This window comes from Syngnathus acus, chromosome 12 (genome assembly GCF_901709675.1).
Source record: "Syngnathus acus chromosome 12, fSynAcu1.2, whole genome shotgun sequence".
NCBI lineage: Eukaryota > Metazoa > Chordata > Actinopteri > Syngnathiformes > Syngnathidae > Syngnathus > Syngnathus acus.
In genome coordinates, this window is record NC_051097.1 from 10,284,846 (window position 1) to 10,311,274 (window position 26,429).

Here is a 26,429-nt window from a genome sequence, read left to right on the forward strand (position 1 = left end):
TTATGCCACTTTATAATTCAAACCATGGCTTAGGAATTGCGCTCTTGTGAGGAAATCGGTCACCATTGATTATGATATTGTATTCTCCAGTAAATAGAATTAAAAGTCGATATATTCTCTCAGACTGGTTTGGTGTGTGTATCTTTGGAGGTGCTATAGGTCTCATGTGACCCTGTTGCCATTTAAACCGCACGGAGATTTGAGTATTACACTGTCCAACACAAAAATATATTTTTAAAAAGACAGTTTTCGAAGAAAACACAACTTCTGTCTGTAGCTACTTGTGACTGTATTTCAGAGTTGAAATAAGCAATTTCCAAAAAACAAAAATGCCTGAAACGCATCTGCAAGCAATGACTCATCCGCCTCTATTAAAGTTTGATAAATTTGTATAACTTTTGCAGTTTTCTTTCCATATTGCACCCCCCGCCCTGCAGCTGTGTATTTAATGTAACTGTACAGGTAGGAGAAGCCCCGTGTATCTTGTACGCAAATTGCCTTTTGCAGGTTGGCTCTACCATTGGTTGAAACCACAGTCAGATTCTCCGGCGGAATTATCTGATTGGAAATCAGGGAGGGGAGAAAAAGAAAGAGCAACAAGTGCGATGCTTTTACGCTGGTTTGCTTTTGGGACTTGAAGGAAAGGATTTTAATTTGGGTGAGACACACTAAGAGCTGAACGAAGTCAACAATTTAATTGGATCTTGTTAAGGTGAGTTTCTACTTTAACTGATGGGTTTACTTTTTTTCACTTTTACCTTAAATATCATATAAAATTTGACAATATTGTATGATCTATTACTACTGTACTATTATGCTTCCCTTTACGGAGATTTGGGTGTCCCAATTAAAATCTTAATGTATTTTTCCCTTTTGACAAAACACAAGCTTTGTTTAACGTAAATTGAAATTCATATTTACTGAAGACTTTTTTTTTTTTTTTTTTTTTTTAAAGAGCTGACGTACGTGTTATTTGTGCTTTACAGAGTCGAGATGCCTCGATCTTTCCTGGTGAAAAACAAACGGAGCTCGTCATTTAATGTGCATAGATTATATGAAGATGAGACAGGTAACTTTGAAACATGAATTATGAAAAAATGCCTACATTAATTGCAATAACTTAGAAACTATTAGAAAGTATACTGTTCAACTCTTTTCATCATTATCCACAACCCATTTTGGACAAATTTATCTCAAGTTAAAATCAATGAAAGTGAAGATTAAATTAGGAGTTTGCTTTGATTTATAGGCTCTGAGTTTTCATTTGATGAACCAAAATGATCTTACAAGCTCAAGTCAATCAAACTGCATCGTTTTGGATTTACAGAGATCTCACCTCAGAGGCCTCAATCTGAGGGCCTGCATTCCCAAACAGACCTCAGACCAGTAGGAAAAGCAGAGGAAGAACTTCAGAGTCCTGTACCTGTGCATGCAGAGCCCACCAGAACCCCTGTGGCTCCCACAAAGTCATATTACGCAACAGGTGAGCAGCACATTTTCCTACAAGCGTCAGTAGAGTTCCAGGACTCATGCCATCTTTGTCGTCAGACCCTCAGAAGGGAGAATTCCCTTCTTACTACAAGCCGGCCTATTGGGGGGAGCAGGTTCCTTCTCCGTATCGGTTGGGTTTCAGCCCAACGGTGCTGCAGCACGCCGCCACTTTGTACAACACGCACATCAGCCGCAGCCCGCAGAACCAGCAGCCGCTCGACTGCAGTACCCACTACTCGGCAAGCTCCGACACCTACCACTGCATCACCTGCGATAAGGTACGTCGAGGATGAAACTCATCCAACATGGAGGACGGTGAAATGACCTAATGAACACTCGGTAAATTATAATTCAACATTTGAAAGTGAAAACAGGTTATGCCAGTAAGTTCAGGATCACGATTTGCAATTTTGTTGTCTGTGCTTCAGGTGTTCTCAACACCTCACGGCCTGGAAGTTCACGTCAGGAGGTCCCACAGCGGAACGAGACCTTTTGGCTGCAGCATCTGCAGAAAAACCTTTGGCCACGCAGTCAGTCTCGAGCAACACATGAATGTTCACTCCCAGGTACGATTTCTGAAATAGGGTCTATGATTCAAGATGGTCGCTATGATAGAAGGCAAAATATGTTATTTTGTGTTTTTCAATAAATGTTTAATAAAATAATCAAATGTTTCAATAAAATAAAATGAAATAATAATCCTCAATCTCAAAAATCTGAAATTGATTGAAGTTCTTCTTGCACTGACCACGTGACACATTCCGTGTTTGTCCAGGAAAAAAGTTTTGAGTGCAAGATGTGCGGCAAGTCCTTCAAGCGCTCCTCCACGCTGTCCACGCACCTTCTCATCCACTCGGACACCCGGCCGTACCCGTGTCAGTTCTGCGGGAAGAGGTTTCATCAGAAGTCCGATATGAAGAAACATACATATATTCACACCGGTATGATTTTGCTGCCATTTTTAAAAATCAATCATATGGTCTGGTTGAAAAGTCATGTTTCCAAGAGCTATAAGCAAAACCTAACCCAACCATGTGGAACAGATAGAAATGTAAACATTATCTTTATGCTACGCTCAGTTGCTCCCACCTAAGGGGTAGCGACAAAACCTGATTTTCCAGAAGCAGAGTGATTTGTATTAAGTAGACAGCTGCTCCTTTAAACAAATAATTGGAAAATAATCCTGGATTTTTTTTTTACACTTTGTTCTCAGGTGAGAAACCCCACAAGTGCCAAGTGTGTGGTAAAGCGTTCAGCCAAAGTTCCAACCTGATCACCCACAGTCGGAAGCACACCGGCTTCAAACCGTTTGGATGTGCCGTTTGCTCCAAAGGCTTCCAACGCAAAGTGGACCTTCGCCGGCACCAGGAGAGCCAACACAGCATTAAGTGACACGTGCGGGATTGTCCAGGGGCGGCGCTAAGATTTGAACTTTACAAGTGCTCAGCCCCCCTAATAAGAATGTGTGTTGTCGTTGACAGTATGTAGGTAACACATATATTTGTGTTGAAGTATTTGAAAATAATTCAAAATAAAAAATATGGGTAGGTTTCATTCTAGTACACCTGTTTAGGGCTGGACCCTTTAGTCGATGAAACCTGAGGTAGACTTGTCCCTTTACAATGTTAGCGTTTAACGCGAATTTGGGGACTTTAAACCAGGTAAAAGCGGGTCTAAATTGTGGCGCAATGGGATTTTTTGATCAAGGGGCATAATGGGAACTCGCAAAGACAAAATGTTTTACTTTGCAAGAAAATACTCTTGTATTTTGTCCCACAAAGACCGTAACACTTGAGGCCCTCATAGACGAACCGGATAACCTCGATGGAGCTAACACGTAAGAGATTTTCTGCTTAGCGACCTATGAGTTCTAATTTAAACTGCGTATGGATGTAACGTGAGAATTGTAAATGGTCTTTGTGAGGTACTCCACTCTGTGTGTGTGAAAATAAAGAATGAGCTGAAGCTGTGGTTGCTCTATCCTGTTCCCTCCAGGGCAAAATACATGTCAACTGTTAGCCTAGTAAAATGATGTGATAAACTCTGTCAACATGAATTTTCCAGCTCGTTCTGGTTTGTGTTTTCAGCTCACTGCAAGAGGTCACACACACGCACTCTTCCAGTAAAATGTAAAATAGTTATTAAATTGTTCTCATTGAATATGTGTAATGTAATCCAGTCCGTCTTATTTGTGAGAAGAGCGTAATATTAGGAATAGTAAGAAACGCAACCACTAGAATTAAAAAAAAAAAAAAATCAGCCCTGTAATTTTTTGTCAAATGAGATTTTTTTTTTTCATGAACTGCCTCCTATCTTACTAAAAACTAAAATCAAATGAGCCCAAAGAAATCAAAACAGGTTCGATTCAGTCCTCTTAATTTGACAACTAGAACTGTAATCACAGCTGGAAATCAGAATTTCACAAACTATCAAGTGAGGCGTTATCAAACTTTAGCCACACACACATAGGTCCACTCTTGCCACCTGGTCTTCAGAGTGCATCGAGTTGACTGGGATACAGGGATTAACTAATAGGCTGTAAAAAAAAAAAAAAAAGGGGATTGATGACTTAGTCAACCGTCACCACACCCAGTCAGCACATTGGATTTACTTTAACAAACAGTCTGGAAGGAAAACTCACCACCTTCCTCAAACACCAAACCAGTTAGCGCTTTAAGATGCTTCGGGCAAATCTGATCATCAGCGAGCTTTGTTTAATCTAAGAAACAGGATGAAGCATCGCTGGGAGATATACGTGACGCCGACTTGTACTTTCATATTTATGGATGCATCAAATTCAAGCACTCCAGCATTGCTGCTGTCTCATGATCATAAAAAACGTTTGCGCAGCTCACTGAATTTGATTTCAAATGCCGCTTTAAGGCCCAGACGGGAAATAAAAGATGGCAGTGTAACGTCAATATTTTAAATCAGTGTCTGCGTGGGCAAGAGAAGCAGATGTGGAGGCTTACGGTCGGGCAAACAAATCTGAGGTCTTTATGCAAAACTTGTGGATATCGTAAAGGAAACAAGGCCCCCTGTGTCTGCATGTGTAACAGTTACACGGCTGCCGGGGACATCCTGCTCGCAGTGAGACCTTAGCTAATCAAAATACAACACATGCAACTAACAGAAAAGAGGAGGATTGTGGGTGGGGCGTGCAAACAGGACACAGGTTGTGAATAGGGGGGGGGGGGGGGGGGGGCACACATAGCCTCAGGAAAAACGGGAGAAAAAGACTGCACCAGAAAGCGTCATGTGTAAAAATGCTGAATAAGCAGAAAAAAAAAAAAGTAGAAAAGGTAGAAGTACATTTGCATGTTGCTCCGGGTGTTGTAAAAGTTGCAAATGTTTAGGACTTGATTTGCTTCCTAACTGTGCAGCTCAAAGGTTCACTTGCGACACTGCAGAAAATTAAAAAAAAATTCTTTAGTACATTTAAAGCTGCTTTGTGAATTTAAAAAAAAAAAGTGGGACTATTGTAAAGACACAAAAATAAGATTTTTTTTATTATGCCAAATATAACACCTGAATCCAATTTGAACATTGTCCCTCCAATCTCCTTGGATAAACACAAGACACCCACATCAGTCCCGGAGACGGAGCATAGATGCAAATTTGTCTTGCAAATGTTCCCCATGCAAATAAGCGGCGCCTGGTTTGTGCAACCATGTGCCCGAGGGCTGGCAAATTTGCGGAACTCAGAGCGGGAAATCAGACAGGAATAATTATCTTCCCATAGCTTCTAAAAAAAAAAATATTCAATGTTAAACTTTTGGGGAGGAATTTGTTTGCATTCCTCTGACAAATTGAAACTGTCAGCAGATTTCCTCCACATGACGGAAGTTGCCGTGTGATCACGTCTGCTGTAACGTGCAGATGTGATACTATTTGATTGCCGCTGTCACTGTGTTGTGGCTCAGCACGTCCGCAGATAAGTGCGGCAATGACATGACATGGCTCAAGGACACTCTGGCAGTGAGTGATGGCAGGGGAAGATCAGTTTCCTGTTTAGTCACCACATGATCATCGCTGTTGAAATATATACATACATCCAAATTTGTTAGCGGGACCCAAACATACCAAATATGGGCGGAGTGACCACATTTTACCTTCCCAACTGTCAACCAGCCAGCTGCAGGTTAAAGCTAAAACAAGCCATAGGGGAGTGTGCCACTTGAGAAGCAAGCATGAGCATCCAAAAAAAAAAAAAAAACATGAAATCTGAGTGCAACAGGCTCTTCCAGTGAAAGCCAGGCAGCAAAGGGTGTCTGATAATGCTATCATGGCCTCCGCACACTTCAACGGTCAGAGCAGGCCTGCTAAGAGGCAGGGAGGAGCGGACAAGGCTTTGCGAGAGATAGCACCCAAAGACGTAGGAGTGTCAAACATTTAAACTCAAACAAGTCGATCATCACGTCAACATGTCACCACAGCACGCAACTGATTGTCAGTCAGTGTTTGGGACCCTCTGGACCAATCCTCGCCCATCTGCCAATTCGAGCAATGTCACTTTAGCAGATTTTACAAAATGCATTAAGTGTCATTACAGTTTTTGTTTGTATCCATTAGAAAGAAAAAGTGACATGCTTTCCAAGGCAACTAAGGGTATTTATTTTCTTCCTGCAAAGCCCACATTTATTTATCCCGTCTGCATTTGTAATGTGAATGGAAACTTGATGAGGAAATAAAGATGTCATTTCTTAACTGTTTAATACTATACATTGAAAATAAGCATAAATTATTCCGTTTAACTCAACTATTGCAGCGTCATACAATTTCCTTTTTTGAATTTACATTGCCATCGTGCGGCCATATGACGCAATGACGCCTCTTTCTGTTCGATACACAGTTGATTAAAAAATATATAAAATACAGTCAAATGTAATCAACTGCGTGTTTATAGATATAAATTGGATAAGTTTTATACACAAAAATAGGTTATATTTGTATTGGTGATTCAGCCTTTTATATCTCGTGGAAATAAAAAAAAAAACGACATATATAGATACAAAAGAGTATTATATCAAATCAACGAATTAATGATGCCAAACATTAAAATAAAAAAAAATGTTCATTTGGTTAATCAAAACGTAAACATGGGGCCTGGAACTATAGTTGACGATTAGTGTTTCTAGCCGGAATTATTTTGCTGCTTCCCGACATGCAGTCGAGGTTGCCTAGAGATTAGTACATATCCGCACATCCGGCTGTATTTAGATCGTATTAAATATGGTGAATTGTTAACAATGGCGGATTCTAGAGATATAAATTCGGGGTTCACGCTGAAAGAACTTTCCTTTTCCGATTCGAATAATGAGGACATAGTGCCTGGCAGCTCGTCAACGTTGGAGTTGCGCGATAACAAGCTGGTATGCGTGGAGTATCCAGGCTTAGTTTCCAACGTGGACAAGATGCTAGAGACGCTTGGTGGTGCAAGAAATATTTCTGAAGTAAGTCAAGTAGAATTAAGAAAAGAGCAAAACATCAGATCGGGCATGTGGAGAGGTTTGTGATGCAAGCAGAACGATGCGCCACCATTTTTCATGATCTGAACTAGAGCATCTAAAACCAATTAATTTGAACTATATGATCACTCCACATAAGGCATTTCAAGTTTTTGTTTTTTTCCTAGACCTTCAGTCAACCGAATCTGCGACTAGAGCTGCGCTACCGACCCCAGGACCCTTTCTGTCATTCTCTGTGCGGTAACCGCTTCTCATCCAGCAATCTTCTCCTCCGTGTGCGAAGGAGAGTCCGAAAAAGAGATTCCAAAGTTGCTGAGATCAACATGGAGATACTTGGAGTCATCGGGACAACGTACAAATTTCAAGGTGATTCAACTCAGTCTAAATCACAATTTGTATGTTTCTATTTTGCTTTTAAGAAGTGACCGTTTGTCTCTTGCAGGGATGGCGGATTATCAGTGCCTTGCTGTGCATTCCCAAAATGGAGAACACACATCTTTGTACAACAAAATCATCCTTAAGAAAACCGAGAAAGAAGAGTTTTTTAAGCAGCCCATGCCGCTCTTCCTTCCCCCGACCATCTTCTCACGTCTCGACACACCAGTTGATTATTTCTACCGAGCTGATGTTTTTAACAAGCAGTAAGTCCCTCGTGTGGTCAACCTTTTGTTTATTAGAGCGATTCCAACTTAAAAAAAAAAAAAATCTTGATTGTACTTTTCCTCGGTTGTTGGAACAGGAAAGCTGATAATTTCCAGAGCAAGACAAATTTCATTGGATTGAACAGACCCCGTCGGCCCCATAACGCCATTTTCCTCACTTTCGCCGATCCCGAGGTTCCCACCGAAACTCAGGAGACGGCTCGGGTGAAATGGAAAACCATGGCCACGACTGAGTATGATCTCCAATGTGAGGAAAAACTAGTGGCGGTATGTTTGTCTGATCACTTTTCATATTTAGTCTCAATTCACTTCCGACATTCTAATAATCAATCATGATCATTTCGACTGCTACCAGTTCCAATCTCATCGATTGGACTTCTTACCTCCCATGTCCAGACTTGAATCAGAAAGACTGCTGCCAAATTAACTTCTTGCCGGGATCATGAAGTGTAGTTTGTCTAGTGGAGAAGAGGAAAAGGAGTTAGTTAGGGAGAAATCAAGCTACAAAAGGTTTCAATCAGTAGAAACTAAATGTTGGATAATATTCTTGTCTATTACAGTAAATGCGTACTTGTTTGATGATCAAGAAGGATTTTAAAGGTTTTATCTCAATCTAATATTTGGAAAAGATTTTTAAAAAATGAATAAAAGTGGCTAATCGTTGGACAAAATGGAACTCAAGTACAGAAAATGAATTTTCTGTTTGGGTGTGTGGGATCTCGCACTGCGCCACCATCAGTGACCTTGCTTTAGCGATATTATATCATGGCAAGCAGACATTTTTTTTTTTCCATAATTCTGCTGGGCTGTTGTCTTATCTCAAAGCCTAAATTTTGTTGTTAGATGTTTGAGAGCCGGCCCATCTGGTCCCGAAATGCCGTCAAGGCCAACCTTAACATCCACCCGGAAAAACTCAAAAGACTCCTGCCGGTCGTGGCGTATTACATGGTGAGTTGACACCGTGTGCCTGATAAAGAATAAACATCATTTCGTACATTTTTTTTTTTTTTTTTTTTCTACCCCCACTCACCCCAAGACGGGTGAAAGACAAACAACAATTATGTAATTATTTTTTTTATTCTGCATTCTTGCGGATGCGGTCTAAAAACTCAAATCAAAGCATTTTCCTATCTTCTGTTATTTATCTGTTAAATAAAAAATAAATAAATAAAATAAAAACTATCATCGCATTTCTTATCAAGGTGACCGGACCATGGAGAACCCTGTGGGTGAGATTTGGCTACGACCCTCGAAAGACAGTCGAGTCCAAGATTTACCAGATGCTCAACTACAGGATGCGCTGTAGCACCAAAAACGGTAATTAAAAAGATGATCAATGGCGGAATGTTGTTATTGGTGTCATACAAAGGTTAAAACTTTTGAATTGTTTTTTGTGTTATGTTCAAATATTGAATATAATGTTGTTGTTTTTTTAAAGTACAGTATTATACTGCCTCCTGCTGGCCAAGGTTGGCACATTAATTTATTTTTTTAATTATGCAGTGCTATTTTCTTTATTAAATCAACAAGGGACAAGAAATTTACAAAAAATGACTTTTGGGTTTCTGTCTGTCTTGCATTTTTAGTTTATGTCGTATCTGAGCTACTGGTGAAGCCCAAGAGGAGTTCCCTGAACTACACGCTACCGATAGCATTCAACAAGACCGGTCAGTGGATGCACTTATTCCAGTCTCAATTTACCATTATGCACGAATCATTATGGTAATGTTGCTTTTTTTTTTTTTTTATGCCCAGGTCCAACTCCGGCCAGTGTGTCAGAACTTCGAAATCAGGAGGCTTCAGGCACTAGTAAAGATCCAGTGCCAATCTCTTATCAATTAGAGGTCAGTTGACATCATCACTATGGGTTGCAATTGAAATTGATTTAACTTTATTTTGACAATTTTTAGCTTCTAACCAATAAATTTTACATGTATATCATTGATACTAATTTGTGCATTGTTTGATGTCTCCAGGACTCTGCCTATATTTTCAGAGAGGGCATGCTACCGCCTAACCGGCAGATGTTTTACCAGCTGTGTGACTTGCATGTGCCAAGGTACACTGCATTTTTTTTTTTTTTTTTTTTTTTTTTTAGTTCATAGTGGACTCCTGATTTTTGCCGTATGTGTCCAGCATCCAGGAAATCATCACGCAGAATAACAACCCACAAGTGTGCGATGAGCGTGACGGCTGGTGTCCCGTGGGAACAACAGACAAGCTGCGGGACATCATCTCGTCTCTGGTCAAGAAGGTTGTCCGAGAGCACAAATCGCGTAAGGAAATGAAACTAGTGTGCTTTTTTTGCCCCGTTATTAAAAATATATTTTCTCCAGCAGCATTGGAAAAGCACACCTTGCAACCGAAACAGACGGCACAGAGTTCAAAAGTCGACAGCGAGGATGATGATGATGATTATGAACACGAGGAAGGCGAAGGGGATGAAGTGTATCAGCCATCAGAGGGAAGTGAAAATGAGATGGAGACTGAAATATTGGATTATATGTGACAAAAGACAATATTATGACAATTATCTCTGTTTATTTTGCTTCTACACAAATAAAAAAATGAAACTTGTAGTTTGTATCACTTTGTGTCCCTCTTTCTGATCATTTATGAATGCTTGATTCACATTAAAAAAAAGTCTAGTCCCAAGTCTCAAATAAATAAATTATCAAATTGTTTATACCGATCTATAAATAAAAGAAAAAAATTACACTCTACTGAATAAAAATGACTAAACTTGCTATTTTGTTATGCAGCCTTTTGAAGCAAACAATATACACAAAAATAAAGTCATCATTAAAATTTGCTTCTGACCAGTGTTTTTTTTTTTTTAATCAAATTAAGTCACACTTATACAATTAATTGCCGTTTTCTTGTCCTAAACCTTATTTTTTGGTTTCAGGCTAAAATAAATTTAATCTGCCCCCCCCAAAAAATATGTCGGTGTGAAGATATGCTGTTCATTTCTGATAAAACTATGAGTGTGATGATTAACTTTGCAGTGTGACTTGGAGTTAAAAACACAGCTGTGTCAACTTCCCTCGCCACACATCATTACAAATTCAGAGAAAATAACTCACATTTTCATAGGTGGCTCCGGGGGTGTGTCCGCTTTATAAAAGTCCAGCGACCAAGTCATCGAAGAACTCATTCTGGTCATGATGGAGAAGCTGGCCATCTTGCTCACCGTTGCCGTCATTCTGGAGACGGTGTCTGCCGCCTCTGTAAGTCATTTCAAAGATGTCCAATTTCATTCAGACAGACAGAAAACGGTTTAAAATGTTGATGAACTTCCACAATACCCAAATGTCTGATGGTCATTTGCATCTTCAGCTGGGGGTGGTGTACACGGAGGGCGGCATGGTGGAAGGCGAGAACATCCGTCTTGGCTTCCGGCACCACATGGACGTCTTCAAAGGGGTTCCGTTTGCTGATCTTCCTGGAAGGTTTGAGAAACCGCAGCGTCACCCTGGTTGGGACGGTGAGTTGCGTAAAAATAATCTATCGAGATAAACCTATGTGGGTCGCTTGGCCACTACACTTTTGGCTTGACAAAACAAAATCTGTTACTGTTGTCAAGTAACACTATAGAAAACTACCGAGTCCTCACTTTGTGACATCATAATGTGAGGAGCCGCCTCAGTACCGCCCCTGCAGACACACAAAATCTCAGTTGATACATCAAATAAATGATCAAAAATGTTTCCACTACCTTCTGCAATGTGCTCACGTACTACTCATCTCTGTTTGGTGCATTCTTTTTTTTTCCCATGTAGTTTTAAGTGGTCCTACTTTATGAGAGGTCACTGAACGCACCATAAGTCAATCGTATGGTTTTAGTGACCCAAGCGTTTTACTTCCGGTTTAGAGAAATAGCCACCAAAATAAAATCTCAAAATTAGCTCGCCATTGTGCTGATTGTGATACATGCCATTTATCGCAGAAAGTTAAAAAAATAGCATGATATAGCTCTTTTAATATGTCTTTGACCAGGTGTTCTGAAGGCCACCGAATACAGGAAGCGGTGCCTTCAGTTGAACGCTCTCATGACTGACATGAGAGGAAGTGAAGACTGTCTCTACCTGAACATTTGGGTTCCTCATGGCCGATCAGGTAAATAATAAATGAAGCTTATGCTGAGCAGGGAGTGGCAACTTCATTTTATGGGCCGCCTAAAGCCTAATTAATCTTGAAGGCCCCTCTGTCATACTTCCTATTATCTTCATTTGCTAGTGTCGACCCATCTACCGGTCATGGTCTGGATCTATGGAGGAGGCTTCCTGGCTGGAGGCTCGATGGGGGCTAACTTCCTGAATAATTATCTCTACGACGGGCAGGAGATCGCAGCTAGAGGAAATGTCATAGTCGTCACTCTCGGATACCGTGTGGGAACTCTGGGCTTCCTCAGCACTGGAGATTCAAGTTTACCAGGTGCCAGTTAGTGTTGATTGCGTCCGGGACGCTAGACTTAAAAAAATAATCATAAATATACAAAAATTATGTTCGCCAGGAAACTACGGTCTGTGGGATCAGCAGGCTGCCATTGCCTGGGTCCACAGAAACATCCGTTCATTCGGAGGAGACCCAGACAACATCACCCTCTTTGGGGAGTCTGCAGGTGGCGCTAGCGTGAGCTTCCAGGTGGGACGCTCACTTGTCTTTCTACATCCTCACCGAGCAGCCATCTTACATTTGTCATCTCCATTCACAGACCCTCACCCCTCACAACAAAGGTGTCATCAAGAGAGCCATCTCCCAGAGCGGGGTTGCTCTTTGCCCGTGGGGTATCATCAAGAACCCCCGCAAGATCGCAGAGGAGGTACACAAACATTCCTGGACACGCCTTCCTGACATTCATTCCGGTTGACAAATGACAAATTATTTCCTCCGCTCTTCTCAGATTGCTCTTAAGGTCAACTGTCCCACAGATGACAAAATGGCCGCCTGTTTGAAGATGACCGATCCAGTGCTCCTCACGAAAGCAGGTGCACTCAAGTTGTCCAGCTCACCAGATGGTAAACAACTTTTTCTCTTTCTGGTCGTTTACTCTCAGTGTGTTAAACTAGAAAGGAGAATTCTTCTAATCAGTATCAGACAAAAAAAAGATTTTCTGGCTCTTTCAGCCCCCCTGGTAAACAACTTGGTCCTGTCTGCTGTCATCGATGGAGATTTCCTGCCCGACGAGCCTTCCAAGTTGTTCCACAATGCCGCCGAGATCGACTACATTGCTGGAGTCAACGACATGGATGGACACTTCTTCACGGCAATAGACATCCCTTCCATCAACTCCCACCTCGTAGACACGCCCATGTAAGTGTTTGCTATTTCTCGGCGGGAGTTCAGACGTTGGAAAATGTGACATTTTCTCATCGCTGAACGCCAGTGATGACATGAAGAGGCTGCTGGCTACTTACACTCAAGACAAAGTCGGACTGGATGAAGCTTACTCCCTGTACACGTCAACATGGGCCAGCAATCCCAGCAAGGAGGACGTCAAGAGGACCATCGTGGATATCGGAACAGATTACATCTTCCTGGTTTCTACGCAGGCCGCCCTTTACCTTCACGCCGCCAATGCCACGTGAGGAATCATGATTGCGAGAATCTGCAAAGAACAAATTGAAATGATTTGGGCCAGACTTAGAATATCGTTTTTTTTTCTTGTCCGATTAAAGATCCGGCAGGACCTATTCGTATCTCTTCTCCGAGCCCAACCGCATGGGCGGCATCGGTAGGCCGTATCCCAGCTGGATGGGCGCCGACCACGCCGATGACCTCCAGTACGTCTTTGGAAAACCTCTGAGCACGCCGCTGGGCTACTGGCCTCGCCATCGTGACGTCGCTCGCTACATGATTGCCTATTGGACCAACTTTGCCAAAACTGGGTAAGCTATATTCCTTTCGATTGGAAAGCTGATCAAAATGTAATTGATCTCCCATGTTGATTTGCATCTTGGCTATAGAGATCCCAACAAAGGAGACTTGAGCGTACCCGCCATCTGGCCTAAATTCACCAATGGACACCAATATCTGGAGATCAATCATAATATGGATAAGAACTACATCAGACAGAAGATGAGGATGCGTTATGTACATTTTTGGACGAGCGTCTTGCCCAACCTCCAAATAAACATCCCAGAATGAAGACCAACACATTTAATAATATTCATATAATATTCGTTTCAATTGAAATTGTATATAGAACACATCACTGTGAACAATAAACGTTTTTACAATCTTTCGCTTTGTAAGGAGCTTTGTTTGAACCTAAAATGTCAATCCAAACAAAATCAGGTAAAGCTCATTGCTGCTGAGAACAATTAAGACGAAAATATGGATTCTGATATCTAGAAAACATTTGAGAAACAAGTGATTATTTCTAATAAGTTACCATCACGTGTAATATCTATATTTTTTCCACAACCACGCGTGAAATATCGTATTTCTTAAAAAAGAAAAGAAAAAAGAACAAAGACTTAGCTTGGGAATTCATACGGAAGGGTCAGCGAGTTCGTCCACAAACCGCGTCAACTCTCCTCTTTCAGGTCCGCAGACATCTCAACCAAAGAGAGCGCAACAAAGCGATCCTAACGAGGGCTATGGATGCTGTCAGCCAATACGCGAAAAGCGACATCACACTCTTATTTGCATTACGCGCTTATAAATACACCAACTGCATCCCTGACCAACCTGAAATCCCCCCTGTCTCTGACATCTTGACCACCATGCCCGAGCCTGCAAAAGCCGCGCCCAAAAAGGGCTCGAAGAAAGCCGTTACTAAATCTGCTAGCAAGGCTGGTAAAAAAAGGAAGAGGACCAGGAAGGAAAGCTACGCTATCTACGTGTACAAGGTGCTGAAACAAGTGCATCCCGATACCGGAATCTCCTCCAAGGCTATGAGCATCATGAATTCGTTCGTCAACGACATCTTCGAGCGCATCGCTTCGGAGGCTTCTCGTCTGGCGCACTACAACAAGCGCTCCACCATTACATCCAGAGAGATTCAAACCGCCGTGCGACTCTTGTTGCCAGGCGAGCTGGCGAAGCACGCCGTGTCCGAGGGCACCAAGGCGGTCACCAAATATACCAGCTCCAAATAGACTGATCCGGTTTCGCCACGACCCAAAGGCTCTTTTAAGAGCCACACACTATTTCGCAAGAGTTGGTTCATTTCTGTCATACTGTTTATCAGGTTGTTTGTATTGGTGTATGTTTTGTTTTTTTTATTATCTGAAACCAAGTAAATGAGGCCAACATCACCCACAACGATTTTATACAATAAAGATGGATAATGGGTTGACTCATCATCGAATTGCCAATTCGCATTTTTTATAACCTTAGTGTTATAGATATTTGTATTTTCATTAAAATTGTTAAAATCCACGGCGTAATTGCTATGTTTATAGTAAGTATAAAATCTCGTTCTCCACAATTAGTCAATGTCTGTAATATCAGGTTTTGTTCAGATAGTACGATAAAAAAATGGCAATAAAAAGCGTCCCTTAAATGAACGTCCCTGCATTTTCTTTTTACGTCAAATAAATCAATAAATAAATGATCACAACAAAAATCAAGCAGTTAAGCAACAAATTGTTTTACAAGTGCAATGTGTGCTCAGGAAATCGAATGCAAAAACATGACTCGCATCTGACATTTGTCTCGAAAGAAAATGCCAAAAATACAAATTAAGTGAACAAACAATGCCCAAAACCTTTCAAATCACAAAAAGTAGCCACCTTGTGCAGACTTTTGGTTTTTGTCCGCATGTTGTGTGTGTGTGTGCTGGTACCTGGTAGGTGGGCAGCTCCGAGTCTGCTATTTTTGTTTGCTTGCTGCAAATTAGTGACAAGATAACTCAAACATTTTATGTATCAAAGGGGCAATTAGGGAACCCTGGTGCTGTCTGTTTTCTGTCCCCCGGTTGCAACCCACCGGCAGATCCGGATGGGTTCTGAACGTGCTGCTCATTTGAATCAGGTGTGTTGGTGTTTGGAGTGACGTCAAACAGGAAGTCAACAGTCCATTTTCATCCCAAAAAAAATAATCTACGGTGCTTTTTTTCTAAATATAACAGATATATGCATACACACAAATAAACAAATATGCAAGCTAAGTGGTCGGTCTTAATGCTCTTTATTATTTGCAACAATTAATATGGCAGAGTACATTATTTCATTACATTGTAGAAACTAAGAGCAAATTAGTTGAAGCGACATCTCTTTTATTCCACATTATTTAAATAATGTAGTCATCAAATCAACATTACTGTGTGAATTTTGATTTTATTAAGAAACAAAACACACGCAATAAGCAGTCGATTTGTTTTTTTCCCAACACGTCAGGAGCGTAATAATGACATCTTGTGTATTCTTTATGACGTTACCTTTAGAAAGGGAGGGGGGATTCTGGTTCTGCTGATTGGACAACCGATTCTCCGCTTCAGCCAACCAATCAACGGGCAGCAGAGGCCCGTATATATATGCTACTCCGTGTTCCGCACTACCCGTGTTAGTGAAACACAAAGCCGAAATATACCCAAATATGTCTGGACGTGGGAAAACCGGTGGCAAAGCTAGAGCTAAGGCGAAGACTCGTTCTTCCCGTGCTGGACTGCAGTTCCCAGTAGGTCGTGTTCACAGGCTTCTTCGCAAAGGCAACTATGGCGAGCGTATCGGTGCGGGTGCTCCCGTCTACTTGGCGGCGGTGCTCGAGTACCTGACGGCTGAGATTCTGGAATTGGCTGGCAACGCGGCCCGTGACAACAAGAAGACCAGAATCATCCCCCGTCACCTGCAGTTGGCCGTCCGTAATGACGAAGAGCTGAACAAATTGCTTGGTGGAGTGACGATTGCCCAGGGTGGCGTGTTGCCCAACATTCAAGCCGTGCTTCTGCCCAAGAAGACCGAGAAGACTGCCAAGTCGAAATAAAGATTGAGAGCTCAACCACCAAGTCCCAACGGCTCTTTTAAGAGCCAATCATTTCCTTCATAAAGAGTACATTTTAATGACTTAAATAACCATTTGTTACTTTGAACTTCATCAAGAACGTCTTGAAATTATACTATTGTTTACAAATGTCCTGCCAAACCCCTTTCCAACAAACTTGACCGTAACGCAGACTAATCGCTCCGAAATACGAACTAGTTAAACATAATTCCGATTATCACGTGGACGTCCACGATTAATAATGGAAGCGGTGTTTAAATAAAGACTTTATTGTATGTTACTGTGGCTACAGACTAAATTGTTTGGGCAATGCATGGGGGAAGTGCTACTGGATGACGCCTCGAATTGGGTTAGCTGTCCTCTCTCAGGTCCGCATCTTTGCTTATAAACGCACCGACGACTAGTCAGTAATTATTACGGTATTACGGCAAGCATAGCAAAATGTCTGGTCGAGGAAAGGGAGGCAAAGGGCTGGGGAAAGGAGGCGCTAAACGCCACCGTAAAGTTCTCCGCGATAACATCCAGGGTATTACCAAGCCCGCCATCCGACGTCTCGCTCGTCGCGGCGGTGTGAAGCGTATTTCTGGTCTGATCTACGAAGAAACTCGTGGTGTGCTCAAGGTTTTTCTGGAAAATGTCATCCGTGACGCTGTTACCTATACCGAGCACGCCAAACGGAAGACAGTCACCGCCATGGATGTTGTGTATGCTCTCAAGAGGCAGGGGCGTACTCTCTACGGCTTCGGCGGTTAGACGTTGCGCTGAAATCAACTAACCCAAAGGCCCTTTTCAGGGCCACACACTTTGTCCTTAAGGTTAACATTCCTACAATTCATACAAAAATATGTCTGTCATGTGAGAACTCATGCTAGTATTGCAACAGTTCACTCACCGCATGAATGAATATATTTGACCTACTTGCACAAGATGACGTGTGCATGAAGGAAAGGGGGGCAAAATGTCCTCTCTCAGGTCCGCAGATTGTAATAGTGTCTAATAAAATTTAGTTTAATTTCAAATGGAATGCATCGGATTTCAATTGCATATCTTTGCAAAGTATAATAAACTAACAATTTGTATATTTGGTATTCTGTGAGCATGCGAATTGACGGAAGTCACTCTTTAAAAATGATTTGGATGGCCCTTAAAAGAGCCGTTTTGTTGCACACCAAAGCGGGGTGTTTTACTTGGAGCTTGTGTACTTAGTGACCGCCTTGGTACCCTCGGACACGGCGTGCTTCGCCAACTCGCCGGGTAGCAGGAGTCGCACAGCGGTTTGGATCTCCCTGGACGAGATGGTGGAACGTTTGTTGTAGTGAGTCAAACGAGAAGCCTCCGAAGCGATGCGCTCGAAGATGTCATTGACGAACGAGTTCATAATGCTCATGGCTTTCGATGAGATCCCAGTGTCAGGGTGAACTTGCTTCAGCACCTTGTACACGTAGATTGCATAGCTCTCCTTCCTTCCCTTCCTTCTTCTCCTGCCCGGCTTGCCGGGGGCCTTGGAGACGGCTTTTTTGGAGCCCTTTTTGGGTGCTGACTTGACGGCATCAGGCATGTTGGATCACAACGGGTTGATATCTGAATTGAGGAGCCTGTGTTCTTATGGACGCCCTCATGCAAATTTAACTGTGCGAACGCCACTCTGCGATTGGCTGGAATCTGGACTGTTGCATTTGACTCTTGTATTACTAACACGAATACAACTGTGACAACGTTCGTTCCTCATTGGACCGGAGCCACACTCGTTCCTCATTGGTGGACTGCTGAATCCACCTCGCTCCTTTCTCATTGGTGGGTGGACTGGATCCCTGCTTGTTGCTCATTGGGCGCTTAATCATTTGGCTAGGACGTCGCTCTTGCTCTGTGTGCGTTTGCGTCTCGTTTTTACTTGTAAGAAATGAGTCAAGTTCATGCTGACAGATGGGACGATTTAACAGGACTGCACCCTGTGCAATGGCTGGACACTTTATTTGAAAAGCACTGGAATAACAACATTTGTCCATTGTGAAATATTGCGTTGTCTAAGGCAGTTGTGTATCTTTGGAATTGGGAGCGGCATAACGACACAGAATGACACTGAATGTAGCTATTTGAACAAAAGGCTGTTATTATTACAAGAGGCCAATTAAAGCAATTTTTCAAATGATAATGTGCGGCTACACCTTAGGCAGCTATGACTGTCATGAGATCATTATGTGACTCACCTCACTTCCTTAAACTGATGCTAGCTTGGGCTTATAAGCAATCTTAGCCATACAATCATTTATCCTATCTCAGATCTCAGCCAATCAGGCGATTGCTTGCTGGCCAAGCCTGTAAACGCAAAGGAAGTCTGCCATCTTTGTTCAAAGCAGTCATTTTTAAGTACCGTAATTTTCGGACTATAAGTCGCGGTTTTTTTCATAGTTTGGGTTGGGGGGCGACTTATACTCAGGAGCGACTTATATACATATGTTTTTTTTCACTTTTTTGGGCATTTTATGGCTGGTGCGACTTATACTCCGGTGCGACTTATAGTCCGAAAATTACGGTAATGTTATCCAGATTTAAAAACAAATTAATCAGCCCTCAAAATTTAGCAACATGACATTTGGTAAGTATATGTATCGTACACAATTGCACATGCATTATGGGGGAAAATGCTATATCTTTAGCATTTAGCCTACGTTTTTACCAAAACATTCAAACAAGTTTACCGAATATGTTGAAACAACTGCATTTGAATGACTTTATCAATACAAATTTGCAGTACATTTGAACTACTTCACCGACTCGTTCGGACGACTTTGCAGTATGTTACTCGTCAAAAATTATTACTTCACGTTGGCATGTCCACATTTCAGTTGGTCTGGAACGTATCCAGCGTAATTAAGATCATCTTTCTCACCGTGGGATGAAGGCCCCGCCCTCAGAACAATTCACAGAGGTTCCCCTCAGGGCAGAAATGCGTCAATGTAATAACACCGCTGCTGAAACCCTAAATTACCGTCCCAGGAATGTGGCGTGACGGCGTCTTTTTATGACGGATGCAATTAAGCAAATCTTCAATTACATGGCAATTTGCTATTCATTACTTCAAAAACTTGTCCCAACTTGATCTTCTGTGTATTGTCAAAATAAAGTAAAAAAAAAATCAATAAAACAACAGTTGCATCATGAGGAACGGAAAACGTTAAAAAGGTTTGACGCCAGTGCTGCTGCACAAAAAGTGTGATGAAAAGCTAACGTTGTCATTAGTTTGTTCTGGGGCGTGCCCGACATTCAGCAGGTAATGGGAACCGCCCCGTTCTTTTGGTTAAATGCTGCAATTAGAGTGAAATTAGCATGACCTTCATCATGTGAAGAAAGGAAGGTGGAGAAGAAAAAAACCCAAAGCCATTGTCACCATTGAATTCTATTTTCTTGAGAAGCACACAGCCAAGTGCCTCTCAAGGAACTGCAATAAAACTTTTGTATCCATATTCGCCTTACGAGTCACGCGGAAGAATTAAAGGCGCACTCTTGAATGAGAATTTATCGAGGTGTCATGATGATGGTAACATGGACATGTGAAATCAAAACGCGGGCCGACGCCATTCTTGACATAGTCGATGATGTGAGAGCTTTTGTGCTCCGGAGCCGGCTATTCCACAAAGTCAAATTTGCTGTCACCTTGGCATTCTGTGAGTGCATATGACCCTGGGGGCTGTGCTGTGCTGCTGTGTTTGCAAAGTTGAACTTTTGAACGCTCGTTTTTAATCTTTCTGTGCGGCCCGGAATAAAATAAGAGGGTGTGCACACTTGTCCAACGACATCAATTCGATTTTTCTGGCTCACTTGAGGTTACATTAACGCGAGGACGACAAAAACTAGGGGGACGAGCGACTGCTAAAACTATGACATCATCGTTTCCAATATAACATTTCTGGCATGCCGAGCTGAAGATGGATAAGTGTGGCTTTCGTATTTCGACTTTTCTCTGAATCAATGCCACCTTTGTTTCACTGAGCAGTGGTTTGAGTTAACAAAGACACGCTTGCATAACCACAAGTCATTTTGCTGAGACTTCGTGACCTCTAAATTTTTTTTTTAAGAAATGTTGACACTCAAATAATTTGTACAAAAATGGTTTTTGAATGAAAATGTCTATTTGTGTGTTATTTAGTAAGGTTAATAATAGCAGTGTAACTGATTAGTGTTCGGGGCGTGAAAAGAATCTTGACCTTTGCCAAATGTCCTCAAGAGCAACTGAATGTTATATTTATCCCGAGTCAAAGCACGCCTACGTAATTATCATTCCAGCGGAATGGCGCGTCTTTGCAATTTATCTGATTAACGTTCACCAAATCTGCTTCCTGTTGAACCAGCCGGGTCGCATGAGATGAAATTACGTCTCGACATGTATGCCTGACGATAGATAAATATCAGCGATAGATAAATATCAGGGAATGTTCAGGGACTGCGCATAGTTTTCAATTTGACTTGGTTTATCTTTAGATCACTTTTCAAACTTTACCCCAAGAAAATGATCAAAGTTGATGAATTTGTGATGGAAATATTGACTATATCAACATGAACATTTCATCATTTTGTTATTTCTTTTGACTTTTTGCATTACTTTTTATTTATTTGCTATTGTCTAATTTTTTTTTTTTAATTTTCCATTTTTGCCAGAAATATTGATTATATCAACATGAACATTTAGTAATCATTTTTAGTATTTCTTTTGATCTTGTGTTAACTTTTATTTATTTACTAGTTTTGTTATTTTCCATTTTTTTCAATTTTCCATTTCTTTTTTCCCTTTTTAATTTTCCATTATTTTTCAGTTTTTGAATTTCCCATCTTTATTTTCTTTTTTATCAATCCAATTTTTTTTCTTTTCTTTTGTATTGTACTATTTTTTTTATTTTTCTGTCTGATGTTTGTAGTTAACTTTTATATTACATACTAAACTTAATTTTGCTTGTTGATGCTTTTTTTTCAAAGCAACAAATCTTTACAACAGGATTGATCCTGTGACAAATGAAATAATAAATCTTGAAATAGAATGTCCAACAATCTAACCTCAGTTAAAATGTTCCATTTCTCGTTTACACGCAAACAATACGCCTACATATCAGCGTGGCGTTCTGTTATTTGCTCTGTAAAATATCTTCACATTTCATCAAACGCTTCCGTGAACATCTTCGCGTAAAGTGACCCGCCCGCCGAACAAGACCCAGTACTCGATTTGGGCCAGTTGAACAACTTCTTGAGCCAAATTGTGCCGTGTGGTCGATTTCAGCGTTGCACTTGTTTGGTAGCTGGTCGAACCGGTCGAACCGTCGAAATCTTAACGGAGGGACGTTGAAATAAGCAGCCTCTGTCTGTCGTCCTGTCAAATATTTTGTGAACAGCCGCCGGGACGTACGTGCGTGCGGGTGCTTGTGTGTTGCAGTGCTTTCGGATGCTGCTGACTAATTGGTACCCTCATTTACGCTCATAATGGAAATGGTGAGTAAAGGAAGGTTGATGTGATTTTTGCATGGAATCATTTGAGGGTTAGGATTGGATGTTGGGTTAGGATTTGTTTTGGCCTCATATCACAATTTCCTAAGTCATTTTGAACTTCGAATAGGCTAACAATTTGGAGAAAAGGTTTGGGGTTAGGATTGGGATAGATTTAGGATTTGGATTTACACTTCGGGATTATGATTTGGAGTAGGGGTATGGATTAGAGCTACGTTTGCAAGATCGGGCTTCAGGATAGGTTGCAGATTTGGGTTAGGATTTGGGATTAGGATTTTAGGGAAGGGATTGATCAGTATTTTTTTTAATATTGATGTTTCCTAGGCACATAGAGCCAAGGCTCAGCTGGGGGTCCCAGAGGAGTTGATGGGCATGACCGAGGAGGCCTTTCTGACCAATCTCTACCTTTTCATGAAGAAGCGAGACACACCCATCGAGAGGATCCCTCATCTGGGCTTCAAACAAAGTACTTGAGTGTTTTGAAATTGTTGGTAGACTGAACAAAAAAAAATTGACATCAAATATGATTACGTTATTGTGATTGAATCGACTCTAAGGTGCCGTTGTTCTTTTCTTCCAGTCGATCTATTTGTGATGTTCAAGACAGTCAGAGACTTGGGGGGTTATCACCAGGTACGTTTTATGGCTTTGAGTCACGAAGCACCTTTTTGGGTTGTCGTGTAACGTGGAGACGACTAATGGGGCTTTTCTCTGGACAGGTGACGTCTCAACAGCTTTGGAAGCAGGTCTACAACTCGCTAGGAGGGAACCCTCGCAGCACCAGCGCCGCCACCTGCACCCGCCGCCATTACGAGAAGTGAGTCAAGTGGGGAGGGGGTCAATTCAATCTGGAAACTGACATGCGGCTATCTGGAATAGACTGCTGCTGGCCTACGAGTGCCACCTGAAGGGAATGCAGATGAACGTGGTGTCGCCGCATGTGGTCGAGCACTACCGTTACCACGGCTACGGCTTGGAGGAGGACATCGAGGCAAGGGCGCTCAAACGCAAGATGATGTCACTGCCCATGCACCATCAGGTTGGTCACGTTATTTCTTTCTGGGGGAGAAGAAAGATGTTTAAAGCGGATGGGGCATGGGCTCCATTTTGAGTCCGGGTTTCGGATTAGTATCGGTAGATGTCTGATAATAGTTTAGTCGAGGCAGAATAGCGCCAGAGGTAAGCGGACATGTCCAGAGCGTAACATTTTAACAACCGGGTCACGCCCTTACGTGTGAATTTACCAGGGAGGCAATTGATAGAGAAACCTGCAATTATAGATTAACCTCATTCAGTATGTGATTGCGTAACTAAATTCTTGGTTAATACTAATGATAGACTGTCGAGTATGTTTGTGGTTAGGTTTGTAGTTCCGGTTTGATCAAATCAGAGGATGATGGAGGCAGACTAGGTCACCAGAGAAGCTAGTGGGGTATGACTAAATGAAGCACTTTGCTCTCCCACAGAATCATCCCAACCTCCAGCCAGGTCCTCCTCACCCCGTCTTTCCTCTCCAACTGCCACATCCCAACTGCTATCACTCAGGCGGCGCTATGCTGCCGCCTTACGTTCCCATGTCACCTTCCATGATGACCCCACACAGCCCTCAGACGGGCCCCCCGCCCAAATTCACCTTCCCCGCCTACGCTCCGGCTCAGACGGAACGAGTGAGGCCTTTGGACCACTTGCGCTTCCTGGCCGAGCAGTACAAGTCGTCGTCGGGACTGAGCGAGCCTCTCAATCTGAGTATTAAAGCTGAGAGTCAGAGGATGGATGGGAATCCAAAATCGTCCTTCTCCCCACCCATGGCCAGCAAGAACCCAAAGTTTCTCAACATGCCCTCTTCGCTGTACACGCGGCTGCACTCGCAGGTAGCGAGGAAGGACGGCGCCAAGAAGCCGGACCAGGCAGTGGAGGTTGGAGCCGCGCCGTACCTCACCAGGGCCAGGGAGGACTTTGTGGTGGACCTCACCTCCAGCAGTAGTCCAGAGTTTGACAGCACCCTGACAACGAGGGCCGACGGTCGCACCTGCTTCACCAAGCAGAGTCCGACAGAGTACCAAGTGCAAGACGAGGGTCCAGCGGCAAAGAAACCAAACATCCAGCCTTGCCCGCCTCCCGGAAACCACGGAAAAATGGAGATCGAGATCCCCCTGTCCGTGTTCCGCAATTGGCTGCGGACCTACGGCCCCCCGGGCGCGACTTACGACCCCAAGCAGCTACCTCGCCTCTTGCAGGAGGTGTCGCAACAGAACAAGTACCTGCACCCGGGACAGGTTTTCTTTCACCCCGACTTCCATCGGCGGAGCATCGAAGACCTCAGGGTGCCGGACAAAAAGGAGCCAAGTCCAAACATCCTGACACCCACAATTCGCCACATCCCCAGCCAAAATCATTTCACCACCTTCGCAATGCCTTTGAAAGCCAGCGCCGTTCCGGAGGCTTCTCGGTTTTCCCAGCCAGAAGTGACGATGTCATCGAGCGGCCTCAAACCGCCGTCTTATTGGGAGGCCTCCGCTAAAGACAAACAAGCGCCCAGGAGCCCCAGTCCGGTTCCGCGCGATCTCTCGGTAACAACGAGCCATCAGAGAGACGGCGAGCCCAATCGGCGGAAGGCGGCGGAGGCAAAGAACTCACTGATGAATTCCAGCTCGGCCGCCTCCATGCTGCACCTCACTAGCGAGGAGGTGATGAAGCTCAAGAAAATCATCTCCAACTCCACGTGACCATGGAGGGGGGGATTTTTGTATTTTCTTTTTTTTTACCCACATTTAAACTAACAAGTATTCCTCCTTCAATTGTTTAACATTCCAATGACAGAATGGGCAACTGAAAGAGTCACGTTTCAAATAAAGGCCAAATATCCAGTCCTCTTCTTGTGTCTTGTTTTTCTAAGAGGACGGAAAATTCTCGCTCTTTCACAAGACGAGTAATTGCGCACCACACCTAAACCATAGCAACAATTAAGTTGCATATAAAAAAAAAAAACAATGTGGGAATCATAAAGGTTGAGCATTTGACTGATAGCTGGCTTCGTGCCAAGTGGCGTCAAAATACACACCTCACTTGAGCTATGTTGTGAAGCCGCCGCCGCCGCCGCCTTATTTGAATAATACTAATCTTCTGTCACACACATGCAAATAAACACGCTATGAGGATATGAAGTAACAAAGCAATTGGGATGGTTTTGGCTCGCCATCTGTGTCATGGGGGAAAAAAAAAATGGTATTAAAGTATAACTTATTTCATTTGTCTTCCGTGGCATTTAAAAGTATTATTTATATCTTTTTTCTCACGGTCTGAGCTAACAAAAGATTGAATTTTTCCTGTGCGACATCAATTAAAATGATCTAATTATTTCTATTGACTAAATGGCAGACTGAGGGAAAAAAAAAATATTTGATTTTGTTTTACTTCCTTTAAAGTGAGAAGTTGACATACACGTCATTGGTATTTTTTTTGTTATCATATTTAAAACTGTAAAATGGACGTCAACTGTTTTGGATCAACGTCCACAAGCTTCTCACGATTGTTAGCCGGAATTCTGGCCATTCGGCAAAACAAAACTCATGTGAATGAGCCGTTAAGATTTGTTTGTAAGAACAGCTTGTGCCTTATTTAATTGCCTTTCCACAAAGAGACCAATCTTGGGAAACAGAACCAACAGGTCGCTGATGCCAATATGTAATTACGTCTCGTCTGAAGTTTCTCCCTTGGTAACGACAATGCGAGAAATGTTGGCGCCTTGCGTGAGTAAAAGGCCATTTGTCCTCCTATTTAAACAAGCCATACTTTTTGGAAAAAACATGTCATTTGTAAAAATATGTAAAGATTACGACATTTTCCAGTACCAAATTACAGCATGGGTGAGTTGTTTTGTTTTTGTTACCATGCTGGCTATGATTGCAAACCAGATTAAAAACAAAAAAACATCTGCCGTATCAGACTCAGGATCAAATATTCCAAATATGTTTTGCTGAAACTCAATGGAATGTTACAGACAGATTTGACAGAATATTTTAAGCTTTAGGGGAAATTTAGGAGACATTATTTGTATCCGGGCATAGGTGGAGAACTGGATTTGTACCTTTGGCTAAATGCCATGCTGCAATTTTATGCACTGTTTGTTTATCACTTTTGCTTTATACATACAAGGAACAAGGTATAGAAGGAACAACCACTTTTTTAGGTGTTACGCAAGCCTATTTATTGACATGATCAGATTTTGCGTGCTTGTTTTAGGCACTACCGGGCAATCTGACAACCTGCGATAACATTTTGCTGCCACATCGCAGTGAAGATCTAAGATTTCCTACAGTCGCAAGGCCATAAATAGATTTGAACACGCTCACTCAGCCCTGCT

General features: G+C 42.3%; 8 protein-coding genes and 1 long non-coding RNA gene across 12 annotated transcripts; 7 read left to right on the forward strand and 2 right to left on the reverse strand.

Moving 5' to 3' along the window:
* The first annotated feature begins 522 nt into the window (after positions 1-522).
* On the forward strand, positions 523-3,547 carry gfi1b (growth factor independent 1B transcription repressor). The gene is made up of 7 exons (XM_037265388.1): positions 523-712; positions 987-1,069; positions 1,328-1,483; positions 1,549-1,769; positions 1,920-2,057; positions 2,267-2,432; positions 2,705-3,547. Exons 2-7 carry the CDS (start codon positions 994-996, stop codon positions 2,881-2,883), a joined length of 936 nt encoding a protein of 311 aa, XP_037121283.1. The 5' UTR covers positions 523-712; positions 987-993; the 3' UTR covers positions 2,884-3,547.
* LOC119131184 lies at positions 1,836-11,066 on the reverse strand. The gene is made up of 4 exons (XR_005099606.1): positions 10,930-11,066; positions 10,708-10,849; positions 8,005-8,079; positions 1,836-2,373 (listed from the first exon to the last, which is right to left on the reverse strand). It is a non-coding gene; the product is annotated as an uncharacterized LOC119131184 (long non-coding RNA).
* gtf3c5 (general transcription factor IIIC, polypeptide 5) lies at positions 6,615-10,200 on the forward strand. Of its 2 annotated transcripts, none has more exons than XM_037265386.1 (11): positions 6,615-6,944; positions 7,127-7,325; positions 7,402-7,600; positions 7,699-7,888; positions 8,465-8,569; positions 8,824-8,938; positions 9,208-9,288; positions 9,377-9,465; positions 9,598-9,680; positions 9,758-9,897; positions 9,958-10,200. In XM_037265386.1, the coding sequence occupies exons 1-11, from the start codon at positions 6,741-6,743 to the stop codon at positions 10,128-10,130; spliced, it is 1,578 nt and encodes a 525-aa protein (XP_037121281.1). In that variant the 5' UTR covers positions 6,615-6,740; the 3' UTR covers positions 10,131-10,200. The 2 variants fall into 2 exon arrangements, with proteins under 2 accessions (XP_037121281.1, XP_037121282.1); XM_037265387.1 differs by having other exon boundaries at positions 9,961-10,200.
* On the forward strand, positions 10,725-13,869 carry LOC119131178 (bile salt-activated lipase-like). Its single transcript, XM_037265385.1, has 11 exons — positions 10,725-10,851; positions 10,961-11,108; positions 11,621-11,740; positions 11,861-12,058; positions 12,138-12,268; positions 12,339-12,446; positions 12,528-12,642; positions 12,751-12,937; positions 13,011-13,208; positions 13,303-13,512; positions 13,591-13,869. The coding sequence occupies exons 1-11, from the start codon at positions 10,786-10,788 to the stop codon at positions 13,769-13,771; spliced, it is 1,662 nt and encodes a 553-aa protein (XP_037121280.1). The 5' UTR covers positions 10,725-10,785; the 3' UTR covers positions 13,772-13,869.
* Positions 13,870-14,288: 419 nt separating this feature from the next.
* LOC119131182 (histone H2B 1/2) lies at positions 14,289-14,860 on the forward strand. Its single transcript, XM_037265391.1, has one exon. The coding sequence runs from the start codon at positions 14,353-14,355 to the stop codon at positions 14,725-14,727; it is 375 nt and encodes a 124-aa protein (XP_037121286.1). The 5' UTR covers positions 14,289-14,352; the 3' UTR covers positions 14,728-14,860.
* Positions 14,861-16,112: 1,252 nt separating this feature from the next.
* LOC119131181 (histone H2A-like) lies at positions 16,113-16,641 on the forward strand. Its single transcript, XM_037265390.1, has one exon. The coding sequence runs from the start codon at positions 16,169-16,171 to the stop codon at positions 16,553-16,555; it is 387 nt and encodes a 128-aa protein (XP_037121285.1). The 5' UTR covers positions 16,113-16,168; the 3' UTR covers positions 16,556-16,641.
* Positions 16,642-16,847: 206 nt separating this feature from the next.
* On the forward strand, positions 16,848-17,409 carry LOC119131183 (histone H4). Its single transcript, XM_037265392.1, has one exon. It carries the CDS (start codon positions 17,015-17,017, stop codon positions 17,324-17,326), a length of 312 nt encoding a protein of 103 aa, XP_037121287.1. The 5' UTR covers positions 16,848-17,014; the 3' UTR covers positions 17,327-17,409.
* A 237-nt stretch (positions 17,410-17,646) lies between these two features.
* Positions 17,647-18,136, reverse strand: LOC119131548 (histone H2B-like). The gene has a single exon (XM_037266079.1). It carries the CDS (start codon positions 18,129-18,131, stop codon positions 17,757-17,759), a length of 375 nt encoding a protein of 124 aa, XP_037121974.1. The 5' UTR covers positions 18,132-18,136; the 3' UTR covers positions 17,647-17,756.
* A 3,762-nt stretch (positions 18,137-21,898) lies between these two features.
* On the forward strand, positions 21,899-24,936 carry arid6 (AT-rich interaction domain 6). Of its 3 annotated transcripts, none has more exons than XM_037265310.1 (6): positions 21,899-22,051; positions 22,391-22,532; positions 22,647-22,699; positions 22,786-22,883; positions 22,946-23,105; positions 23,533-24,936. In XM_037265310.1, exons 1-6 carry the CDS (start codon positions 22,043-22,045, stop codon positions 24,790-24,792), a joined length of 1,722 nt encoding a protein of 573 aa, XP_037121205.1. In that variant the 5' UTR covers positions 21,899-22,042; the 3' UTR covers positions 24,793-24,936. The 3 variants fall into 3 exon arrangements, with proteins under 3 accessions (XP_037121205.1, XP_037121206.1, XP_037121207.1); XM_037265311.1 differs by having other exon boundaries at positions 21,922-22,051; positions 22,380-22,532; XM_037265312.1 differs by lacking the exon at positions 21,899-22,051 and having other exon boundaries at positions 22,431-22,553.
* Positions 24,937-26,429: the final 1,493 nt, after the last annotated feature.

What these genes read in the sequence shown, in the direction of transcription:
- LOC119131181 (XM_037265390.1), top strand. Translation starts at nt 16,169, where the DNA reads ATGTCTGGACGTGGGAAAACCGGTGGCAAAGCTAGAGCTAAGGCGAAG.
- gfi1b (XM_037265388.1), top strand. Translation starts at nt 994, where the DNA reads ATGCCTCGATCTTTCCTGGTGAAAAACAAACGGAGCTCGTCATTTAAT. An exon ending in AAAGTCATATTACGCAACAG is followed by an intron (nt 1,484 to 1,548) that starts GTGAGCAGCACA and finishes CTTTGTCGTCAG; the next exon opens with ACCCTCAGAAGGGAGAATTC. An exon ending in ACTGCATCACCTGCGATAAG is followed by an intron (nt 1,770 to 1,919) that starts GTACGTCGAGGA and finishes TCTGTGCTTCAG; the next exon opens with GTGTTCTCAACACCTCACGG.
- gtf3c5 (XM_037265386.1), top strand. Translation starts at nt 6,741, where the DNA reads ATGGCGGATTCTAGAGATATAAATTCGGGGTTCACGCTGAAAGAACTT. An exon ending in GACAACGTACAAATTTCAAG is followed by an intron (nt 7,326 to 7,401) that starts GTGATTCAACTC and finishes TGTCTCTTGCAG; the next exon opens with GGATGGCGGATTATCAGTGC. An exon ending in GTGAGGAAAAACTAGTGGCG is followed by an intron (nt 7,889 to 8,464) that starts GTATGTTTGTCT and finishes TTTTGTTGTTAG; the next exon opens with ATGTTTGAGAGCCGGCCCAT.
- LOC119131182 (XM_037265391.1), top strand. Translation starts at nt 14,353, where the DNA reads ATGCCCGAGCCTGCAAAAGCCGCGCCCAAAAAGGGCTCGAAGAAAGCC.
- LOC119131178 (XM_037265385.1), top strand. Translation starts at nt 10,786, where the DNA reads ATGATGGAGAAGCTGGCCATCTTGCTCACCGTTGCCGTCATTCTGGAG. An exon ending in CACCTCGTAGACACGCCCAT is followed by an intron (nt 12,938 to 13,010) that starts GTAAGTGTTTGC and finishes GCTGAACGCCAG; the next exon opens with TGATGACATGAAGAGGCTGC. An exon ending in ACCAACTTTGCCAAAACTGG is followed by an intron (nt 13,513 to 13,590) that starts GTAAGCTATATT and finishes TCTTGGCTATAG; the next exon opens with AGATCCCAACAAAGGAGACT.
- arid6 (XM_037265310.1), top strand. An exon ending in TCATCTGGGCTTCAAACAAA is followed by an intron (nt 22,533 to 22,646) that starts GTACTTGAGTGT and finishes CTTTTCTTCCAG; the next exon opens with TCGATCTATTTGTGATGTTC. An exon ending in CACTGCCCATGCACCATCAG is followed by an intron (nt 23,106 to 23,532) that starts GTTGGTCACGTT and finishes GCTCTCCCACAG; the next exon opens with AATCATCCCAACCTCCAGCC.
- LOC119131183 (XM_037265392.1), top strand. Translation starts at nt 17,015, where the DNA reads ATGTCTGGTCGAGGAAAGGGAGGCAAAGGGCTGGGGAAAGGAGGCGCT.
- LOC119131548 (XM_037266079.1), bottom strand. Translation starts at nt 18,131, where the DNA reads ATGCCTGATGCCGTCAAGTCAGCACCCAAAAAGGGCTCCAAAAAAGCC.